The 20,449-nt window shown below is 60.6% G+C and overlaps 1 protein-coding gene across 1 annotated transcript in view; it reads right to left on the bottom strand.

Annotated features, from left to right (window-relative positions):
- The window catches only part of CASKIN2 (CASK interacting protein 2), a 31,334-nt gene that overhangs the window by 1,541 nt on the left and 9,344 nt on the right, over window positions 1-20,449 (bottom strand). The window contains exons 2-19 of the mRNA XM_075170024.1: window positions 10,562-10,613; window positions 8,455-8,552; window positions 8,202-8,347; window positions 7,960-8,055; window positions 6,941-7,071; window positions 6,612-6,720; window positions 6,362-6,470; window positions 5,951-6,045; window positions 5,752-5,869; window positions 5,323-5,505; window positions 4,765-4,886; window positions 4,198-4,279; window positions 3,991-4,085; window positions 3,680-3,790; window positions 3,464-3,565; window positions 3,094-3,232; window positions 591-2,762; window positions 154-469 (exon numbers count right to left, since the gene is read on the bottom strand). Coding sequence (XP_075026125.1) covers window positions 154-469; window positions 591-2,762; window positions 3,094-3,232; window positions 3,464-3,565; window positions 3,680-3,790; window positions 3,991-4,085; window positions 4,198-4,279; window positions 4,765-4,886; window positions 5,323-5,505; window positions 5,752-5,869; window positions 5,951-6,045; window positions 6,362-6,470; window positions 6,612-6,720; window positions 6,941-7,071; window positions 7,960-8,055; window positions 8,202-8,347; window positions 8,455-8,552; window positions 10,562-10,613 — 4,276 coding nt within the window. The remainder of the gene's footprint in view (window positions 1-153; window positions 470-590; window positions 2,763-3,093; window positions 3,233-3,463; window positions 3,566-3,679; window positions 3,791-3,990; window positions 4,086-4,197; window positions 4,280-4,764; window positions 4,887-5,322; window positions 5,506-5,751; window positions 5,870-5,950; window positions 6,046-6,361; window positions 6,471-6,611; window positions 6,721-6,940; window positions 7,072-7,959; window positions 8,056-8,201; window positions 8,348-8,454; window positions 8,553-10,561; window positions 10,614-20,449) is intronic.

The following is a 20,449-nucleotide window of genomic DNA, read 5'->3' as shown; positions in this document are numbered from 1 at the left end:
GGAGCTCAGCATGCAGCCGGACTCAAGCACGTGTGACTTAGTGTACAGGCATGTGCCCCTGCACAGCCCTTCACTTGCCCTTGCTGGGGGCTTCCCAATTCCGCCTCGAGGGGCCCAACCAGAGCGTTTCCCTCACCTCCAGCACTGCCTCACCTCTCTGCCTCCTCCACTGTGATCTTCTCAGCTGCCTGCAGCGTGGCAGCCAGGGTGGAGTTGGTCTGCTCCAGCCGCTGCTGGGCCAGGGTGGCCCCCGGGGCAGCTGCCAAAGGCTTTGCCGACACCTTGCTGCCCGCCTCCAGCGTCAGTGAGCCGGGACCAGCCAGGGACCCGATCACATCCGGCACTGCCTCGGCGGCTGCCCGGGGAGCAACAGTGTGGCGGGAGGGCTGCAGGACCTGCTGGTAGATGGTCTTGGGCCCAGAGAAGACTAGCTTGGTGGACGCCACAGAGGTGTGCTTGGCAGGGACATCTGCAAAGGAAGGGGACTTGTGGCTCACGGTGGCACACGTACTCCTCGCCTCCTGTACCAACCCAGGAGGGAGCCTCAGGCCCCACCACTGCCTCAGAGACACCCCCATAAGCCCACCTACCTGGAGCGGGTGTCCTCACCACGGTGGTGCCAAGCAGCTCCGCGGAGCTGGGGGCTTTGGTGGGGCTTGGTGCCTTCTTGATCCCCTTCTGCAGTGACAAGATGCTTTTCTCTATCTCGGCAATCCTGAACTCCATGCTGTCATCATCAAATGCATCCCCGACCAGCCCAGCCTGTGGTGCCAGTGCTGGCACAGTGGGGCCCGCGATGCTCACTGCTTGGGCCTGGGCATACTGGGGCACAGGGCTGGCCCCCGCCTCAGCCTGCCCCGCCATGCTGAACGCCTTCAGCACCGCCTGGAGCGGCTCCCGCTCCCTGAAGCGAGGCCGGCGCTTCACTGTGTCGGACTCTGTGAGGTTGAACTCCAGCATGGGCAGCTCCTTGGCGGCGGCGGGCACCACTGGCTCCTTCCCAGCGCAGAAGGGAGACTCTGCTGGCTGGGAACCAGGCTCTGTGTCCAGCACAGCTGCGTCGGCCTTGGGGTGCCCGGTGGGCTTTGGCCGCTGTTTGATGGTTAAGTTGCCTTCTTCTGCAAAGGGAATGCACTCACTGGAGCTGTTCTGGGAGGATGAGGAGGAGACCCCCGGCTTGACCTCCTCCTCTGTGTCTGAGCAGGCATCCTCCCGCCTGCCCTGCGCAGCCACCTCCGTCATGGGAGCACTGGGCTCGCTGAATGTCCGTCTCCGTGGCTTGCTGCTCTCGAAGGGTTCCCTGCCGGCGTCGGAAAGCATGGCGATGCTGGTGTCACCACCATCATAGGACTCATCGTCCACATCTGCCCCAGGGAGACAGTCCTGAGCCACATGCAGTGGTTTTGGGGCCAGGAGGGGCTTGGGGGGACTCGCCCCCGGCATCCCCTCCAGTGCAGTTGCCAGGCTCTTCACTGTCCTGCTGCGGCTGGCATCACTGAGGCTGGCACCTGCATTGGCCACATCCTGGGGAGCTGCGGGCTGCCGCTCAGGGTCAGGGGGCTGCTCGCCATCTGCCTCTGCAGCGAGGGCACTGGAGACGGAGCTGAGGCGCTTGGGAGGTGGCGGTGGAGGGCCCTTGCGCTTGGCCCGTATGGCGAAGGACTGGCTGCGGGTCACCTTGGCATCCGTCTGCAGACAGGCCCGTGGCATCTGGCTGCGGCCCGGCCGTCGTGTCAGGGTGGCATAGGAGCCCAGGGTGCTGGTGGGCGCCCCCTCCTCCTCCTCATGCTCCCCGTCTGACAGCGCATAGCGGTTCAGGCTGTGCGAACGCTTCTTGTACTTGAAGCCTTCACCCCCGTTGTGCTGCTCCCCAGCCTGCCAGGCGCCTGCGGCTGCCCCAGCCGTGGGCAGCATGGCGGGCGGCTCCATGGGGCCACACTGGCTGTGCAGGTAGGAGAAGGCTTTTTGGGCCGACATCTGCAGGCTGCTCTTCTGTCCGGAGGAGATGGAGGGGTATGGGTGCGCCAGGGTCTTGGGCTGCTCCGCTCCCAGGAGGGAAGGGACCGCTGGGGATTTCAAGGAAACGTGCGGGTACATGAAGACGTATGGGGCCGTTGCCTTGCTGGGGGTCTGGGGAGGAGTACAGTGGGTGATCGCCGGTGTCGTGGCACCTTTCTGAGCCACTGGCTGTGCGTACTGATCTGTGCCTTCGGGCAGGTTCCTCTCCTTGAGAGGGCTGCCTCCGCCGCTGTTGGCATAGCCGTTCAGCCCCTCGAGGGAGACGAGCTTCCCATAGGGCTCAGGACTGGGCCGTCCCAGCAGGCTGGCTGGGCTCTCCTTGCTGCGGGGTGGTGTGCAGGACTGCCCGCTGCTGCTGCTGCTCTCCCCGCTGCCCAGGCTCTCCTGTGAGGGGCTGGAGAGATGCCGGGACAGCACGTTGTCCTGCGAGTGCCCCGAGCCCCGGGACCGCACCCCGATGCTCTCCTGGCTCCGCGACATCCCCTGGCTGCTCTTGATGCCGAGCGTCTCGTGGCAGCTGTTCGACATGGCCGTCTGGAGCTCGTAGCTGAGCTCGCTGTCCTGGAAGGTTGTCATTTTGGGGGTGTGCGGGGACTGGCACTCCCCATTCTCCAGTGACTCAATGGTGACGATCTCCAGGGCACTGGGGACTTTGCGTCTTGCCAGAGTTGCTTCTGCTTGGTTGAGGCTTTTGCGGAGGTCTCTGAGCTTCTTGACAGCCAACATGATCTTCTTCTGGTGGCCTGCAGGAAGGTTGCAACAGAAAAGGGGCGTTAGGTCAGCTCTGGCCTCCAAGGCCTTTGTTTCCTGGCCAAGAAGAGCCGTGGTCATGTCACCAACCAGGGCAAAGGCCTCCAGGTTATCCAAACCCTGCCTATGGGAGGAGACAGTTTATGGCTGGCATCCAGCCTGGCTCAGCCCAGCTCCAGCCTGCCAAGAGGAGTCCTTAGGGACAGCCATGAACTGCCTTTTCTGGGTGCGCAGGACATGCCTGCACCTCCCAGCCCGAGGGAGAACGGGGCGTGGGGACCTGGGTGGGAAACTTGGCTGCTCTGGGCCACCCCAGGGACTCACCCAGCTTGTTGATGCCAATCTCTTGCAGATCCTCCCACGTCAGGTCCGTCACGATGGTAATGGAGTCATAGCCATTGTTCACCAGCTTTTTGTGGTACTGGGGCAATCCAATGGCACTGAGCCAGTCTGTCAGGTCATCCTGCGAAGAGCACTGCCATGAGCATTGAGGGATGGGCAGCACTTTCAACCATCCCCTCCCTGGCCCTGGCCAGGAGACTGTGGTTTTGGGGTTTCTCTGGCTGCATTAACGCAGGCCGTTGCAGCATGCGTTTCCTTAAATCACCCCATCCTGTCCTGGGGGAAGGTGGCTCTGAGAAAAGACCTGGGGAAAAGAGGGTGCCTGACTGAAACCCTGGAGCCAGGGACTCACCGGGATGTAGTTGGGCAGCCACTCAGCAATGCTGAGCTGCCCGATCTCGGTGGAGATCTTCTTCCTGTGGCCTGGTTTGGTCACGCCAATGGCCGTCAGATCCTAATGCGAGCAGAGTGGGGCTGCAGTTAGCAGTGGCATGGGGAGCGCAGGGCAGTGGGTACCTGCGGCCAGCAGCTGTGGCAGGTGCTGGCGGCGGGGAAGGATCTGCCCTACCTCTGGGGTCATGCGGCTGATGGTGGGGACGTCGTAGCCGGCATTGAGGAAGTTCGCGGTGTACAATTCCAACTGGAACTCACTCAGCCAGTTGTAAATGGCTTCTGCATCCTGGGGAGAGGACGGGACAAAGAGCAGCCGGTGACAGTGGCTGCAGGGCCTGGAAGGACCTGGTTGCTCCAGGCAGGACAACAAGACCTCCTTGGGCAAGAACCACCAGTCCCCTATGTCTCCAGTGCAGCAAGAGCTGGTCTGAGCCCCAAATGCGGCCCTCCCACCCGGCACACCAGGTCCCCAGTTGGCCCAGTTACCTTCCCCTCAAGGAGCTGCTCAGGCCGCAAGAACTGGTGGGAAAAGACCCTGTCTCCAGGGGGGCAGCTGCCCAGTGTCTGGTGGCCCTGTGGCCCTGGCAGAGAGGAGAGAGGAGAACCGTCACAGGGGCACTTGGGCAGCGAGCAGCCCCCAGGGCTGGGGGGACAGCTGTCCCCAAGGCCCCATGGCATTAGGACATCCCTCACCTGCCGTGGAGGTCAACTGCCCATTGTGTGGCTCCGATCCCAAAAGGTGTTGCTGGAGGTCGTCGCCAGCGGAGGGCAGCGGCTGTGAGAGAGGAGGAGTGAGTGGAGGAGGGACCTCCCTCCCTGTCCCCCCAGGTGGGTGATAGGGTCTGCCTCGCACCCCTGGGAGTGGGGCAGAGGTCCCCACACTGGGCTGCCGGGCACAGCTTCACCTAGTGAAGGGCTGGCCCCTCGGAAGAGATCTGGGCAGGATTTGGCCCAGGGCCCTTTTCATCCTCTCAGGTGACATAGGACATGGAGATGCTGTGTGGTACCAACCACAGCCTCCAGCCCCACTCGAAAGGGCCAGCTGTGCTGTGGGGGGCAACTGGGGACCACCCAGGAGCATCTCTCCACTGAGTCCCAGCAGTAAATACGTGTTTGGTGGAGGATGCTCAACTCCTGCAGCCCCTCCTTCGCTAGGAGGTACAGGGGGTGACAGGGAAGGTGCTAGGGCTCCATCTCCAGCCCAAGCCAGCCAGGGCAGGCCTGGGGAGCAGCACGGGGGGAGCGGGGGCTGGCGCCTACCCTGGCGTTCTCGATGAGGATGCTGGTGCTCTGCCCGTTGGTGCCCTCGGTGCTCTGGCCGCTGCCGGCACTGCGGATGCTGCCAATGCTGCCCTCGCTGCCCACACTGTTCCTGTCTCCTGCTGCTCGGGGCAAGCGGGGAGGCCGTCAGCAGCGCCCCGGGATTGGGGCTGACACAGGGCACTGTGTCCCTGCAGGGACCCATGTGCCAATGCAGTGACACCAGTAAAAATCAGCCTCCCACAAGATCCCTCCGGCCACAGACGATGCATCGGTCCCTCCCGCCTCCTGGCACGCACAACACAGACAGGGTGACCTGGGCTGGCAAGGGATGCACGAAGGGGACATGGAGACGTGGCCTGGCCAAGGACATAGGGAGGGAAGGGGCTGCTCTACGGGCTCCCCTAAACTCCTCTTCCCTGTGCCTGCTCCCTCTCGTCTGGCTGTTTCCCTGCCGGGAGGTGGAAGGAGAGTCTACCCCCATGTCCCCCTGCGTGGGCAGGGCTGGGAACAGGGGGAGGTTCCCAGCCCCTCTCCCTCCCCAGCTGCACCCCTGACCTGAGCTGTCAGGGCCTGGGGCCGTCCGGGTTAGGGTGAGGTGGCCATAGGCCGCTGGGACGCTCAGGGCTGCCTGGTGAGGACACTCGTCGGGGAGGTGCTGCAACCCGCCGGGGGGGGCCGGGAGGGCCCCGGGGGGACCCTGGCGCTGGTGTGCGGGCGCCACGCGGGGGACAACCATGCCTGCATTCAAAGACAAAACACGCGTGGTCAGAGCTCGTGCGGGAGGCAGCGTGGAGGGGATATCTGAGCCTCAACCCCCAAATTACCACCCCAGCGATGGTGCAACCACCTGTGCCCACCCGAGTCCTTCTCTTCCTCCCACTAGCTAGCCAGGGTTGCGGGGCCCTGTCCTACAGGAGGTGCCAGGAAGGCTGGGATGGTTTCACACAGGGGACTGTCCCTGTAATGCCCAGGACAGCCACTGACCTGTTCGCTTGCTGATGACTTCAGCAATGGAGGGGGGGAAGTACCCAACCCGATCAGTGCCTTTCTGAGCATCGTGGATGTGCCCCTTCCATCGCCCATCCGGATGCTGCTCCAGGACCTGCCGTGGGAACGAGAGGAATGGGGTTGGTACCTAGGGCCATGGCGGGGCAGAGAGACGGGGAGCAGGGAGCAGCCTCACCGTGATGACATCTCCTGCCCGGACGTTGAGAGCAGTCGGGTCGTGGAGATTCCAAAAATCCTTCAAAGCTCGGACCTTCAGGATTCCTGATGCCTCTGAAGACAAGGGACAGAGGAAAGAAAGAAGACGCCAGAGGGCAGGGGGAAAGAGAGCAGTTCGAGGAAGGTGGAGGGAGAAAACAAGAGCGAGGAGAGAGTAGGAGAGAACATTAATACTGCAGGAAGGACTCAATCCCTGGACATTGCTTACATGGAGAATAGGGGCACGCCTGATGGGACTGGAATACTGACGCTCACAGCCAGGCTGGTCTAGGCTGTTCAGGAGGAGCATTAGGAGCCCCAGGCAGGTCCGTGGGGAGGAAGCCCCTCTCAATGCCAGGCAGCACCCGGCTGCGCACTGGCCCCACCTCACCTCTCAGCAGCTGCTTGATGTCCTTGCTGGCGTGCGAGGTGGTGAACTGGTTCACGATGTCCAGCGCCGTCTGGTTGTATGTGTTCCTGATATTCACGTCGACGCCGCCCTGCCCAGGAAGGGATGTGGTCAGGGACAGACCCCGCGGCTGCTGCCAGACCCACAGAGGACAGAGGAACCAAGGGGAAGGGGATGATGGCTGACACCCAGGGGCTTGTCCCCCTTGCAGCCCTGTCCCTGCCGCGCTCACCTCCAGCAGCAACCGCACCACCTCTGTTTTGCCATAGAGCGCAGCCTCGTGCAGGGCTGTGCCCGTCTTCGTCTGCTTGTTGATCTCGATCCCGGCCTTCAGCAGTTGCCTGGTAGGACAGAGGGAGAGGCGTGAACGGGAGGACACGGACATCAGGGCAGGTGATGGGCTGCTTTGCAATGGGAAGGGGACAACCCCTTGCACCACTGAGGGTTTGGGGATGAGGGACTGAAGCCTGCAGCGGGGAGGTGGCTTTGGGAGGAAGCAGGACTGAAGCCACGATGAGTTTTTTTGGGATAGGGCAGTATCCCGGGCTGGCGGGGAGTTACCTGATGATCTCCTTGTGCCCGTTCTTGGCTGCCAGGTGCAGCGGGGTGGTGTAGTTGGGGTCAGTGGCATCCTTGGATTGTCCCTCCAGGAGGGCAACGCATAGATGGCTGTTCAACAGCAGCTGGGCCACCTGCACGGGGCACAGGGGTGAGCAGCAGGGCGCAGGTACCCCCGCCTGCACCCTCCCAGTGAGGGGCTCACACTCAGGGCCAGCCCTCTGCTCCCCATCCCGCTGCTCCCCTCCATCCACAGCCCCAGGGCTCGGCCAGAGCTGGCCAGTGCTTGGCAGGGCCCACAGTCGCGAGGGGCTGTAAAAGGTCACAACAGCCAGAAATAGCCTTCCCATAATCAGGCTTTTCAGACCAAGCCCTAAAAATCGCCTGTCTCTCCAAGCCTGGAGTGACTCTCAGCGTCTCAGGGCAGCCCAGAGGCACAGAGGAATTATTTTTACTGCCCTGTTTATAGCTGCAGACATTATAGATACTCCAAAAATGGAAATATCCCCCTCGTCTCGTCCCCAGTAGGACATGGGATGGTCTGGCTGGCTGTGTTCCAGCCCAGCCCTGCAGGGTGGTGCTGGCTGGGCCAGAGTCTCCCTGAGCACGAGGCGGCCCTGTCCTCGCGAGCCGTGCTGGGGACCTCGAGCAGCCGAGCGGGGCCAGGCGCTCAGGGCTTGTGGGGATTAGCCACCTGAGCCTATCTGTGCTTAAACGGGAGCAAATCTGGGGTGGGCGGGGGGGGAGGCTGCGGGGAACCAGGAGCGAGGACTCCTAGCTTCTCTCCCAGCCTGACACTGCCCTGCAACGAGGTCAGGAGCAAAACCTGCGGCTCCCAGGTTCAGGATCTGGCCTTGTCCAGCCGCAGGAAGAGGCAGGTGCTGCCTGCCAGGCTCCAAGGCTCGTCGCGGAGGGAGAGCAGTCACAGCCGGACCCAGCGCTTTGCTCCCAGAGGAGCCAGCCAGCTCCAGAACTGCCCCCAGAGAAGCACCCGGTGCAGGGCAGAGCCCCGCAGTGCTCACCTTCAATCGCCCAAACTCACAGGCTAGGTCCAGGGGGGTTTTCTTCGCCTTGTTGATGAGGCAGGGGTTGGACTGGTGCTGGAGCAGCATCTCCGACTGCAGGGGAGCAATGTGGTACAGGGGCTCAGCATCATTTCACGCCCCTGTCTCCCTCCCACCCAGCACGATAGGGTTCGCCCCCACTTGCGCACTCTCAGAGAGACCCAGGGTGGATGCATGAGTGGCGTGGGGCTCTCACTTACCACCTCATAGTGGCCGTACTGCGCCGAGAGGTGCAGCGGGATCTGCCCATCCAGTGAGGCCATGTTGACGGAAGCGGCGGCACGCAGCAGTACCCGCACCGGCTCCATGCGCCCCTGCCAGGCTGCATAGTGCAGGGGGCGCATCCCTGCAGGGGATCGGGGCTCAGCAGGGCTGGATGTGGCCCCCAGCCTCACTCGGAGGGCTGAGCCGGCTGCCGAAGGCACGGGGCCATGCTGGGGGGTTACCCCTTACCATTGCTGTCCTTGATGTCGACAGTAGCCTGTGCCTCCAGTAGCAGCGAAATGAGGTCCAGGCTGCCGCCCAGGGCCGCATGGTGCAGCGCCGAGAACCTGCGACACAAGGCAGGTCTCAGCCCAGCCCCGGTCCCCGTTGTGCTGTCCCCTACAGCCACTGCCTGCACAGGTACACGAGCCAAGGACCGGGATGGTCACCGGCTGTTCATGGCTATGTCCCTCCTGATTCCCCGCTCCCAGTGCCTCAGTTTCCTCATAGCAAAGCAGAGATAAATCCCTCCATGCTGTCCACGCCCCAGGGCTCAGCGAGGGATGCAGGGACCCTGTGCACCCCCTGAGACCCCAGCAAGAGGGGTCCCACACCCCCCTGATGTGTGTGGGGGCCAAGCAGGTGGGATGGAGAGAGATGCATCTTCCCTCTCCGCAGTGCAGCCAGGCAGCCTGAAGCTGTGCTGCTCACAGCATCCAGCAAACGCATTGGCCCTGCGGCTACTCCTCCACCAGCTGCCCCCTCCCCGTGCCAGCAGGGATGCCGGGAGCCCACAGCACAGTGTGGGAGGCTGCCGGCAATGAAAGAGCCCTGTGTCTCGGGGCTGTGAAAGGGGCCTGTCTGCCCGGCGCTCCCCCCGTGCTGTCACGTGAAGGGCCACAGCAGAGTGAAGGGTCCCCATGCTGCCAGGGATTAGCCTGCGTGCTGCTCCAAGAGGTGTGGGGAGCTCCAGCCGGCCCGGGGCTCTGACGGACTCAGCAGTGTCCCAGCCCTATGCTAGGGATGCAGCCCAGCCACACAGCTCTCCTCCCGACCTGCGGTCCCAGGGCACGCCCAAATCTCTGCACTGGGTCTCTAGGTATCACAGGAGGGATGCTGCTCCCTCCTTCAATGCAGCTGCCGTGTCCCTGAGCCCATGCCAAACCTCTGCCTCGAAGCGAGAATGCAGGGATACAAAATACCCCTCGAGCCAACCCTGCGGGGATCCCTGCGGGGCCAGCTCTGCCCTGGAGGTGGCTGCACAAACCCACGCTTGCCTGCCCCATCATCTCCAAGCCACAAGCAAGGCGATGCTGAGGACACCACCAGCAGCATGGCTCTCCCATGGGGTGCACGCTGCTGTCTCCGTGCACAGGTCTCACCTCCCCACCATCCCCTTCCTGTGCCCCAGCAAAACCCAACGTGCCGCTCGCACTGTTAATACCCCGCACATGGGCCTCTGATGAGGATCCTTTACCCACGTTCCCATCAGTAGCCCTCCTGGCGCTGCCCGAGCACAAGCCCTGTGCCTTATCAGAATCAGATCATTGCTTCTATTATTACATTTTTTTTCTATTAAGCTCCATCTGCACAGTATTATTTTAAGACAGAGCCATCCTGCACATTTTCAAACCCCCCTGGCCTGTTAGGACTCATCACGGACATCTCCTCCCACAGAGTCCTCGAAAAGAAAACATATAGAAATTAGGTACAACAACAACAGTACATAAAACAATGCTAATAACTCAAGGGTCAGAGTTAATTCAATAAGAATAACATGCCTATTTATTTTACGGGCCTTTGTGGTTTCTTTAACTCTCGGTACCCAGCTTATTAAGTGCTTGGATTTTGGAAATGATGAGCTACACAAATATGCTGTGGTCACTTGGCAACCTCATCTTTTCTTTCTCTAAGCCTCCCTCCAAACAAAAGGATTTTGCTCTTGGGATATTAAACACAGACACAAGCACGTGCAGGCGCCGTGGCCGGCCAGGTGCTCCTCCGTGCTTCAACCAGCACTCAGGACACCGGGCACTGGATGGACACGCTGCGATCTCTTATCACCCCCAACCCTATGGAGGGGGATACAGAAGAGCTTTACGAAGGATTTTGCAGGATGGATTGAGCACAACCCTCAGCTCAGATCCAGGCAGGTGTTGGGTCTGCCTCTGCAGGGCTTGCCCTGAGTTTGGGACGTGGCACCCTCTCAGGATGCTGTTGCCTTCTCCGGGGCTCAGCAGCTACCCTCAAAAGCTTTACGATACCCAGAGCTGCAGAATCACCTGGATATCGGGTAGAGCGAGCCCACCCACACTGGTGGCAGCAGCACCCCGCACCCTGCCTGGCGAGCACTCACCCGTCTGCATCCTGGTAGTTCACGTTCAGGCGCTTGGCAGATCCCAGGAGCTCTGCAGAGAGAAGAGGCAAAGGTCAGGGCAGGAGGCAAAGCCCGCACCGCCCCACATGGCCCCTGGGACCCCGTGTGAACCCTGTCCCACGACCACACTGACCTCCCAGCACGCAGAACAGCACCTGCCCCATCCCGGCCACCCCACCCCGCCCCGCCCCGCCCCGCCCCGCCCCGCCCCGCCCCGCCCCTCCCCTCCCCTCCCCTCCTCTCCTCTCCCTCCACGTTCACCTCCACGGGCTGACCCAGCTCGAGCTCAGACCCTTTCCTCCCTCTGTCCCTCCTGCCCCACCTCTGTGCGCCCCTGGGACGGGTCGGACCCCACAGCTCCTGTCACCCCGGCTCAGCAGGATGGCACTTCCCTTCCTTTTATAGGCAGCAACACCCCAAAACTGCTGAACGGGGCCGTTTTGCCCCCCACTCGCTCCCTGTGTCCGCCACTGCCGCCAAGGCCTGGCCCACAGACCACATGATTGGCATTTTTACAGCCAGGGCAGAGGCTGAAGCCTCCGGCTGTGAACGCGAGGATTGTGCCACCTCGGATATCCCCATCTCCCTGCCTGTCCCTCCCTCCCCTTTGGGGACCACTGAGCGGCGGAGGATGCTCACCCTACCCTCGGCACAACCTCACACGCGCCCCCAGCTCCCCGCTCCTTCCCGCAATTAATTTGAATGAATTCCTTCCTCCCACACAGAGAGGACATTTTATTCTTCACTGAGGGCTTGAGAGCAGATTAACATCTCTGGAATTCATCCGCCAAGTCAAAAGGGAAAGAAAGAGGAAGGTATGCGGGGGGCAACAAATGCCACCGCGCCTCCTCTGCCTTTCCAGGCAGCCCCATCGCCGAACCAGGGAGGATTACATACTTTGAAAGGTTTCTGTGCTGTTTCCTATGGAAAAATCAAAGTCTGAGAGCCAGGCTCTGAGCCCAGGGTGAAACAGCTGCTCAAACCCCACTGAAACGTGGTGGGGTCCTGGGGAAAGAGCCCCCTCCCTTGTAGCCAGGCAGATCTCTGGGGCTGCAGCTCCCTCTCCTCCTTCTCCCCCTCTCCTGCTCCTCCTTTTCCATTCCCTTCTCTTCTCCGTCTCTCCCAAGCTCTCTGCCCACCTCACACGGCAGATCCCATACAAAGCCATACTCTGCTGCGTGGCCCCTCTATCAGAAAGGAGAGCTGAAGAGGGGGCCAGCTTACTCATCATGCAAATGGATAATTAAAGGAAACCAAGGAACAGTGTGTTCATTACTGCAATTTACAGTGTTTTGTAAACAGCCTAATTAATGCAAAATGAGCTTGGAGTGGCTGCTCATGAAGGACTTGTGACTCGTTGCCACAGCTGAGGAGATCAGGATAGGATCACCCTAATTACCTCTTCCAGGGGCTGTTCATCTTCAGAGCAGCAGCGAGCAGCTCTGCCAACCCGAAAGCCCTTCCCAAAGGAACCAGCTCCCAAAGCCATCGTTCAGCGGAGCTCCTGCTTTTCTCTTCCAGACCTGTATTGCCCGAGAGCCCAGGATCCAGGGTCTCCATCAAGGACAAGCCACTTCCCTTGGTCCCGCTGGCCAGGAAAAAATAACATTTCACTCGTGAACCGGCCACTTCTGACCCAAGTGAGGGAGCAACCATAACCACTGAGCTCTGCGGTGCCTCTTTCACAGAGCCAGGATCGCGCTTGGGCTGTACAGCAGAACCAGGAACAGGGTCGGCTGTGCTGGGCAAAGGCCTCATCCTGCTCCTCTGAAAGTCTTGGGATGGATCCTGCAAGCGGGGAGCAGGAAGGGCTAGGAACCGTTTGCTGCTGGGGGATTTCCAAAGGACGCAATCAAGATAAAATTAAAAATAAACAAAGAGTTCCACTAAGCTTTAGGCAATGCCTGTGAAGCCATCACCTCCCGCTCCCCGAGCGATCCCCCAGCCCCCCTGCCTTTTAATTGGGGTTTATAAACAGGTATTTTTAAAGGGTGCTCTGTGTGGGGGGAAACAAAGGCCAACGCAGGTTTGCTCCCATCAGCTGCAGCTGAAAATTGCCACTGGGGTTTTGCTGCTGGGAAAGGGTGGTGAGGAAGAGGGGTCCTTACCCATGGCAGGAGGGGCAGAGCCTGAACCATGTGAGCCGGGCAGCGGAGTGGAGCTGGGCAGGCGATGCCAAGAAGAGAAAGGCTGGATGGAGATGCCCACTGAGCACAAGCATACCCGAAAGAGGCAGAAACATCCCACAGCCCCCAGGGGCTGGTCCTGGAGTTGAGCAATACCCACTATTTGAAGAGGGAGAGCTCACCCCAAAATGCCATCCCTGACCCTCTCCTACAAGGGGACCAGGCTGGCCGGTGGAGTCCATTAGGCAGGGCTGGGATGCAGTGGGTGTCCCAGGACACGGCGGGTGTCCCTGCCTGCTCCTTGGCCCCAGGAAGCAGCTGTCAGCATCTCCACAGCAAAATGCCTGTGTCTTTGCTCCTCCCCTGAGCAACATTCCTCAAATTAGTTCCCTGCTCCAGCAGCCCAGCAAGGTCAGGACGTGGGGCAGGAGCAAGTGGACACGGCGTGGGTGGCAGGGAAAGCAGCAGGTCCCAAAATGCAGAGTTGGGAGCAGCATCCCCTTTGGGGCTCTTCCAGAATGTGAATGCAATAACGCTTGTACCCACCTTGGGCAGGAAGGGAAAGAGTTCGTCCCCAGTTTGTAGGTGGGTAAATTGCTGCTTAGAGAGCTGGAGGGTTTGCAGCCAGGCTGGAAGATAAAGCGCTGATAGGAAAGGGGCCAGGCGCCCTAGCACTGTGGGCACAAAGGCACGGGCAAAGAGGAGAAAAGTGGAGGGATGGAGGGGAAAACAGAGCGCAGCCAGGCAGCTGGGACGCCTTCTCCAGCACCGTCCTGCTGCACACCTCTGCACCGTACAGCATGCAGGGCCAGCAAAGCAGCCCTGCCTCAGCGGGCAGCCAGCGCCAGGATGGGGTGAAGCAGCAGGAGAGCATGAGGGCTGCCAAGAGAGTGCCACCCCATCATGCGCCTGGGGACGTGGTGACAGGAAGGCAGGTGATGGGACGCTTCCCTGCATCCCTCTTCCTCGTTCCATCCATATGCTCCTCTGTTTTTCTCCCCATTTCTTCAGCCCCTTCTCTCCCTGTCAGTGCCCTGGCAGCTCCAGGCTTCCCAGCCTTTCCCATCCAGACATTTTGGGGCTCGGCAGAAACTGGGCCAAGCTGTTCTCAATCCCACAGCCCTCCCAGACCTGCTAGTTCGGAGGCGTGGCTCTGGCCGGGAGACCGCAGAGCCAGGCTGAGAAAGGGCTGCAGGGTCAGGGCTGATCCAGCCACAGCACTGGGATAGGATGGCCTTCCCAGCCACACTGTCACCTCGTATGGGTTTGCAACAGGGCAGGAGCACCCGCGGGCTGGATCCACACCCCCCGCTCCCTGCCAGGAGCACACTCACATCCCGGGAAAATGAACCCAGAAAAACATGGACCCAGCGCCAAAATGCAAAAAGCCCTGAAGGGGTTATTTCCAGGGGAAAACCCGGCTTGGCACACCCTGAGGGTTAACTCCAGCCTGCACGGCCCCACTCCCCAACACGACCCCTTCAAGGGGTCCCGCTAGGCTCCCATCCCGCTCTGCCCCCCCACCCCGGCACGTTCACCAGTGCCTGCCTGAGCAGGACAAGGCTTGGCAGAACAGGGCCAGGGCTGAGCGAGGCCTCGAGGGAGCCAGTGAGCTTCTGTGCAGCGTCTGGCTGCCAAGCGGCAGGCGGGAAGCACCTCTGGAGCGCTCCAGCAAATTGCTTACAAATGTAGGGCCTGCGTGCTCCGCTGGACGCCGGCCGTGGCAAAGGCAGTGTGGCCGCCCGCTCGCCAGAAGGGGCCGAGACCCTCTTCTGCGGCACGCTCTGGCTCTGGTCCCGGCCGGGGGGTAAAGTGCTGGCCCTCAGACTTTTGGATCCTCGCTAGTGGCGGGGGCCAGGATGGCACAGCCCTGCACAGCGTGTTTCCAACCAGCTGCCCCGACCAAGCAGCCCCCTCTATCATGCTGCACCCCGTGCCTCAGTTTTCCCATGGGGCTGGGCTGCACCCCCACGGCAGGGATGCCAGGCTGGGCTGAGGAGCTGGGGAGCAGCTGACCAGGGCGGGCGCCTCACCCGCACTGCTGGCAGCTGGCCTGGCACAAACCTGTATTTACCACCCTGGGGTGCTTGCCCGGCACCAGCTGTGCTGGCTGCGTGGAGCCAGGTGTGCCCTCGCCCGGCCTGGCCGGCACCCCTGTGCCAGCACACCTGTGTCACACTGTGTCACACAAGGTCACTGGAGACCTTGTCCCCATGTCCACCCTTGGGCTTCACCCCGAGGTCTCGGAGATGGACACGATCCCTCCGAAGCGCTGAACCACTCATCGCTCGCTGGGAAGGAGCAATACACGCTTGCCTGGATTTGGCTGGGGAAGGAAATGCCCAAATATCCCATGTCCCTCCAAAAGCGCCCCTTGGAGACTCCTGCCTTGGCTCTCACACGGAGAGTCAGGCTCCAGAAAGCAGTGCTTTTGCTGTGACCCCCCAATTTTGTCCATCCAGCGTAGCCACAGCAGAGCTCCTCCATTGCAAGCCTTTGTCTCTGTGCAGGACAGAGAGATCTATAACTGGAGACCCACCTCCTTGCTAGAGACACCTTGAAAAAATACACCTTTCTGCTGGCCCTGTGTCACAGACCCTCGTCCCTTCCCCTTGCCCCAGGAAATAGCATCCCCACACTGCTGGCTGCAAGTACCGCCAGTGCCTCCCGGCACTGCAGGTCTGAGCATCCCTGTATCACGAGCATCCCTCAACATCCAGCTTGAGCATCCCTGGACCACCACCCATGAGCATCCCTGCATTGCCAGCCACAAGTACCCTGTACGCAGGGATGCTCTGCCTGGGCACTGGAGGATCCTGCTGCCCTGGGCAGTGGGAGAAGGACCATGTGCTCTAGACACACCAAATACATGCACATACCCTCTTGGGAAAATAAATTCCACCTAGGGACTGTCACCACTAAGCCAATAAACCAGCTGGAGGAGCTAATCAGCTGCAATCCCGCAGAGCACCAGCCATCTCCGATGGCAGTGGCAGCCTCCTGGTGCTGGAGGCGGAGGTGGCAGGAGGTGGCAGCTTCACCTGACCTGTCCTGCCCGGCGTCGACCTGCACCGACGGCCTGGGGTGGCCCTGCCTTGGCATACAGTGAGTTCGTGCTGAAGCTCAGGAGAGACTCAATGTCTTGCCCCAAACTGAGACCCAAAGACATGACGTCCATCTCTCTTCTGCAGGAATCACCCTTTCCTGTCACCCCTCCGTCCACAGGCATGTCCGTTGCAGCCACCCACACCCAGCTCCTCCCAGCGCAGCCTCCCGGCAAACCGGCTGCTTCAGGTACAGTTTCCCAAAAGGTTCAGAAGAGATTTGCCTGCTTTGATAGGGAAGGAGCTCGGCCACAGAGACGTTAAGAAACTCAACCAAAGTTGCCCAGCAAGCTTGGGACAGAGGTTGGGTGAGAGCCAAGGGCTCCTGACCCCGGCTGCCTGCCGTAGCCACCTGCCTGCACCCCAAACGCCAAGCCCAGTGCTGCACCCAGCTTCCTGGGCAGGCAGGGGCTTCCCTATTTCCCCCATGGTTATGGTGGGTGAATTTGGTGGGTGAATTTGGCTGCCAGGGTGCTGCCGCCTGGGATACCCAGCCAAGCACCTGTCCCTGCATCCAAATGCCATGGGTATCCAAATGCCACGCGTGTCCAAATGCCATGGGTGCTTTCCTGCCCACAAATGGCCCATGCCAGGGTTTGAGGCTTCGCAGCATCCCTGCGAATGGGCTCCCCACCAACGCTGATAAACAGGTCCTCCACCAAGCCAGGCACTGCAGGGTGAGTCTGACTGGGGCAAAGCCTCTGGGTTAACTGGCAGGGACAGGGAGGCTGCAATCAGGGAGGCAGATTCCCATCAACACAGGGCGAATAGCAGCGATGGGAGAGCGTGACATGGCAGAAAGCCCCTTATCTTTCCCTACACCAGAGTCTGGCAACTCCTTAAGAATAACTGGTGTCTTCATCCCTTGAGAAACCTACCAAACCCAGGTGCGAGACACACTGGACCTGGCCAGAGCCCTGCCTGCTCTGACGCTGCACAGGCTGCGCAACGGCTGTCACACCCAAGTCCCGCTGCTGGTTTCAGCAGCCCGGGTCCAGCTGCAATAACCCCAGCAGGTGCAGCAACCTGCCGGGAGCTGAACTCCTGGCGGCTCCTCACAGCATCCCAAGGGCTGGACACAGCACCCCTGCGCTGTGAGCATCCCCACGCCAAAACAGACTGCGTGTCTCTAACCTCAATAGCCTCCACCATTTACCCCTGGCTTGAGCCCCAAATCTTAGGGCTTACAGCCACACAGAGACCAAGTTGTCTCTGTCAATGGCATGTCTAAGTCTCCTCTGGCAGCTCTGCCTCCCTCCTCATCTGTGCTTTCTTCTTCTCTAAGTTCTCCCGTCCTGCAACGTGTTCAGATATGATGGTGGATGATGGTGAAGGCAGGCGATGGCAAAGGCAGAGGAGTTTGAGAGGTCCAAGGCATCTGCCTTCCTCCCTGGGCTGGGGACCCATGACAGGCAAAGTTGAGGGTTTGGGGACATGGCAGCAGGACCATGGAGTCAACCGAGAGCCTTTTTCCTTCTCTAGGAAAGACTGGGAGCCTTTTTCCCAGGGAAAATCCAACAACTAAGTTTTTTAAAGAGGTTGGCAGCAGGAGGGAGCAGGGGTAGCATCCCCACACAGCACAGACGTCGATCACTCACCCCCAGCCCAGCCACCCCGGTACCCCCGGCCAGATCCTCAATTTCCCCCCACTGCTTCCCCCCCAAGCAAAGCAGGAAAAAACAGGCAGCTTGTTCAAAGCAAAGGCTCCCAGAACAATGAAAGGAAAAGCAGAGTCGGAAAACCCATCCCCATCCATGCAGCTGGGAAGAAGGTGCAGCTCTCGCCCCCGAGGTTTGACGGCTGCAGTGGGGATGGAGGGGACAAACGCCAAGGGGGGGAAACAGCCCCTTTAGGGCTGGATTCACCCCTTGCAAAAGCCAAACATGTGCTCGTGCTTTGAGTTTTAGGCCCCCAGAAGGATCTCAGCTGCACGGTGGGATGAACGGCACTCGATCCCCTTCCCCGCAATAATGTGGGGGTTCGCACTGGCTGCCTATCCCAAAGCAATGCACCCCAGCCCAGCTCCACCAGCAAGGGGGAACGGTAACACCCCTTCCCTACAGAGCCAAAATCGCATTCCCCAGCCCTGGCCAGGATGGAAACAGCTGGGAAAGGCTTTGGGTGGGGGAAGCCGGGCGGCTCCTTCAGAGATACAAGGGCTCCTTTCCCAGCTGCCGGGGAAACGCGTTACCGGGAGGTGAAGTCACCATCCCTGCTGGGACCTGGCTGTTCCGCTCTCCAGGATATGAACTCAGAGGAGCTGTATTTGCCCAGGGAAGAGGTGGAGCCTTTTCCATTTCCCCCATCCTTCCGAAAGGACAGGACGCCTGCTGAGCGGGAAGAGATGGGGCGATAGTGGCAGGGGCCCGCGGCCAAGCGCGAGCTCCATCTGCGCCCACAGTGCATCGCCAGGCACGCTGCAGGGCCCAGGAGCCATCGCCAGGCTGCAGGACATGGGGACCAGCAGAGCATCCGGTCCAGCATTAACAACGCGCCTTGGCTCCCATTCAACTGGTTCCAGACTGGTTCCAGCTGGTTCCCCTGGGAGCCGGGGAAGGGGCCGCAGGGCTCCGGTGCCCCCTGGGTACCCAGGTAAAGGGGCTGCACCTACAGACACCCTCAGCATTCTCATTAACACGATACCAAGCAAATGACACATTAATATAATCTGTGGAGGCTGCTCAACAGATCAACGAGGGCAGAAATAACACAAAAGGGACTTAGGGAGATTAGGAGAACAAACCCAGGCAGATTCAACTTGGGAAAACTGCAGACTGCAGTATCTGGGGAAAAATAATCCGACCTGCAGACGGATGGGAGGAAGAAAGGGAGGAAGAAAGAGGGGAAGCAGGATGTGGGGGGACGGTGAGAGCAGCGTGAGCGCGGGCACGGAGGGAGCCGCTGGCGAGGAAAACAACCTCGGCAGCCCTGCGTGGGGGGATGCCGCTTCCTGGGGTACCATTTTCCATCGTGTGCCCAGGGCTGTGCACATGATACGAGCTCATGGGGGACATGAGAGGCTTGGGGGGACAGGAGAGGCGAGCAGCAGAAGCCAGCAGCCGAAGGGCTTGCCTTGCACAGGAAGATTAGGGCAGGTCAGTAAGTCTGGATTTGCTGAGCAACAGTTAATTAGGGAGGGCGGGCGGGAACGCAGCAACCCACCTACACCTGGAGGGTTTTGACGCTCAAGAGGAACACGCAGCTATTTATTTTATGGTTCTAACAATGAGCCCCAGATAAAAATTAGAGCAGCCAAGAGTGGCCAGCAAAACCCCACGAGCTCAAGGGAGTGAAACAAGGATCCAGCCCCCCGCTGTAGCTTGGATGGTTGCAGCAAATCATGCAGTTCCCGGGGGACAGTGGGGCAAAGCTGAGGCTGGGGGACTGAGCTACCATGGCCCTATGGCACTGTCTGCATCACTGCCAGCCCGGTACCTGCATGTGGCAGCTGGTACCTGGGAGCCGCTCTGGCCGATGGACCCAGTACTCAAAGCACACAATGATGTGGCGGCTGGAAATCCTGCGACATCCTCCCACTTTGGCCCCGGGGAAGCTGCCGTGTGCCCAGAGCAGGCGCTGCCGGGGCGGACGGAGTGGCTGCCCCCACCCTGGATGCTCTAATCTAGGCAAGGCACACACAGGATGGGAGGGGAGGCACTGGGAGGTGAAGCCGTTCACTCGAGGTCACCCAGAAGGTCGATGGTTCAAGTGCCGTCACTCCTTCCCGAGGCCCCAGTGACCGGGAACCGAATTTTCCCCAAAGCCCCTCGCCGCCACCAGCCCGTGAGCAATCAACCGTTGGCAGCCAAAGACTAACCTCAGACCGCTGCTGGCAGCTGCGTGGCCGGGGTTTGGAGTCACACGTGGTTAAAAATACCTTGTGGATGCCCTTCCTCAACTCTGACCCCGCAAGCTGGTGCTGCCACCAGCCCTGCTCAGGGACGTGCTGGCGTGGTCCCCTGGGACGCACACAGCCCGATCTGTGTGGGGACGGGGCAGACGCTGCCTGGGGACTGGGTTTTCCTCCCTACGAACCAAGGATTTCCACTCCTGGGGGACTGCTGCCTCTACCCTCTATTACCAAACCGAAACGAGAGGCTCTTTGCTTCCTACAGCTGTCTTCTAGCAAACGATGCGCGGGCTATTCGGCCACATCTGAATTGCAGCCCAGATCTGAGCAGCTTGAGCAAACCGTTTCCTTCCCTCCTAGACAGAGCCGGAACGTGGCCTCTGGCTCCTGCTGGTCCCAAGGGATGCTGGATGGGGGATTGCTCCTGCAGTTGCCATGGTGCTGCAGCCATTTCTGGCGTCTGCATTGGGAAAGAGCAAGAGGATCTCACCCAGCAGCGGCTGCTTGGCACTCCCAAGCCATGAGGGATGGAAAGGATCCCTCTTCAAATGCCCTCTCTGGTGATGGCAAGGGCACAGAGGGCACCCGTCTACCCTTGCTGCTCCCATCCCCTGCGCAAGATTGCCTACCAAAGCAAGCGGGAACTGCCTGGCTGCTCCACACTGCCGCCAGCAGGAAGGGGAAAGGGACAGGTCTGTCCCCAGCAGGCACAGGCCAAGCTCCCACCAGCCTGGGACAAGCAGCTCGAGAGAGACAAACCTGCTGCTGCTCTCTCCTTTCCCTGGCC

Source organism: Calonectris borealis, chromosome 20 (assembly GCF_964195595.1).
Source record: "Calonectris borealis chromosome 20, bCalBor7.hap1.2, whole genome shotgun sequence".
Lineage (NCBI taxonomy): Eukaryota > Metazoa > Chordata > Aves > Procellariiformes > Procellariidae > Calonectris > Calonectris borealis.
This window is presented reverse-complemented; position numbering and strand designations above follow the sequence as displayed.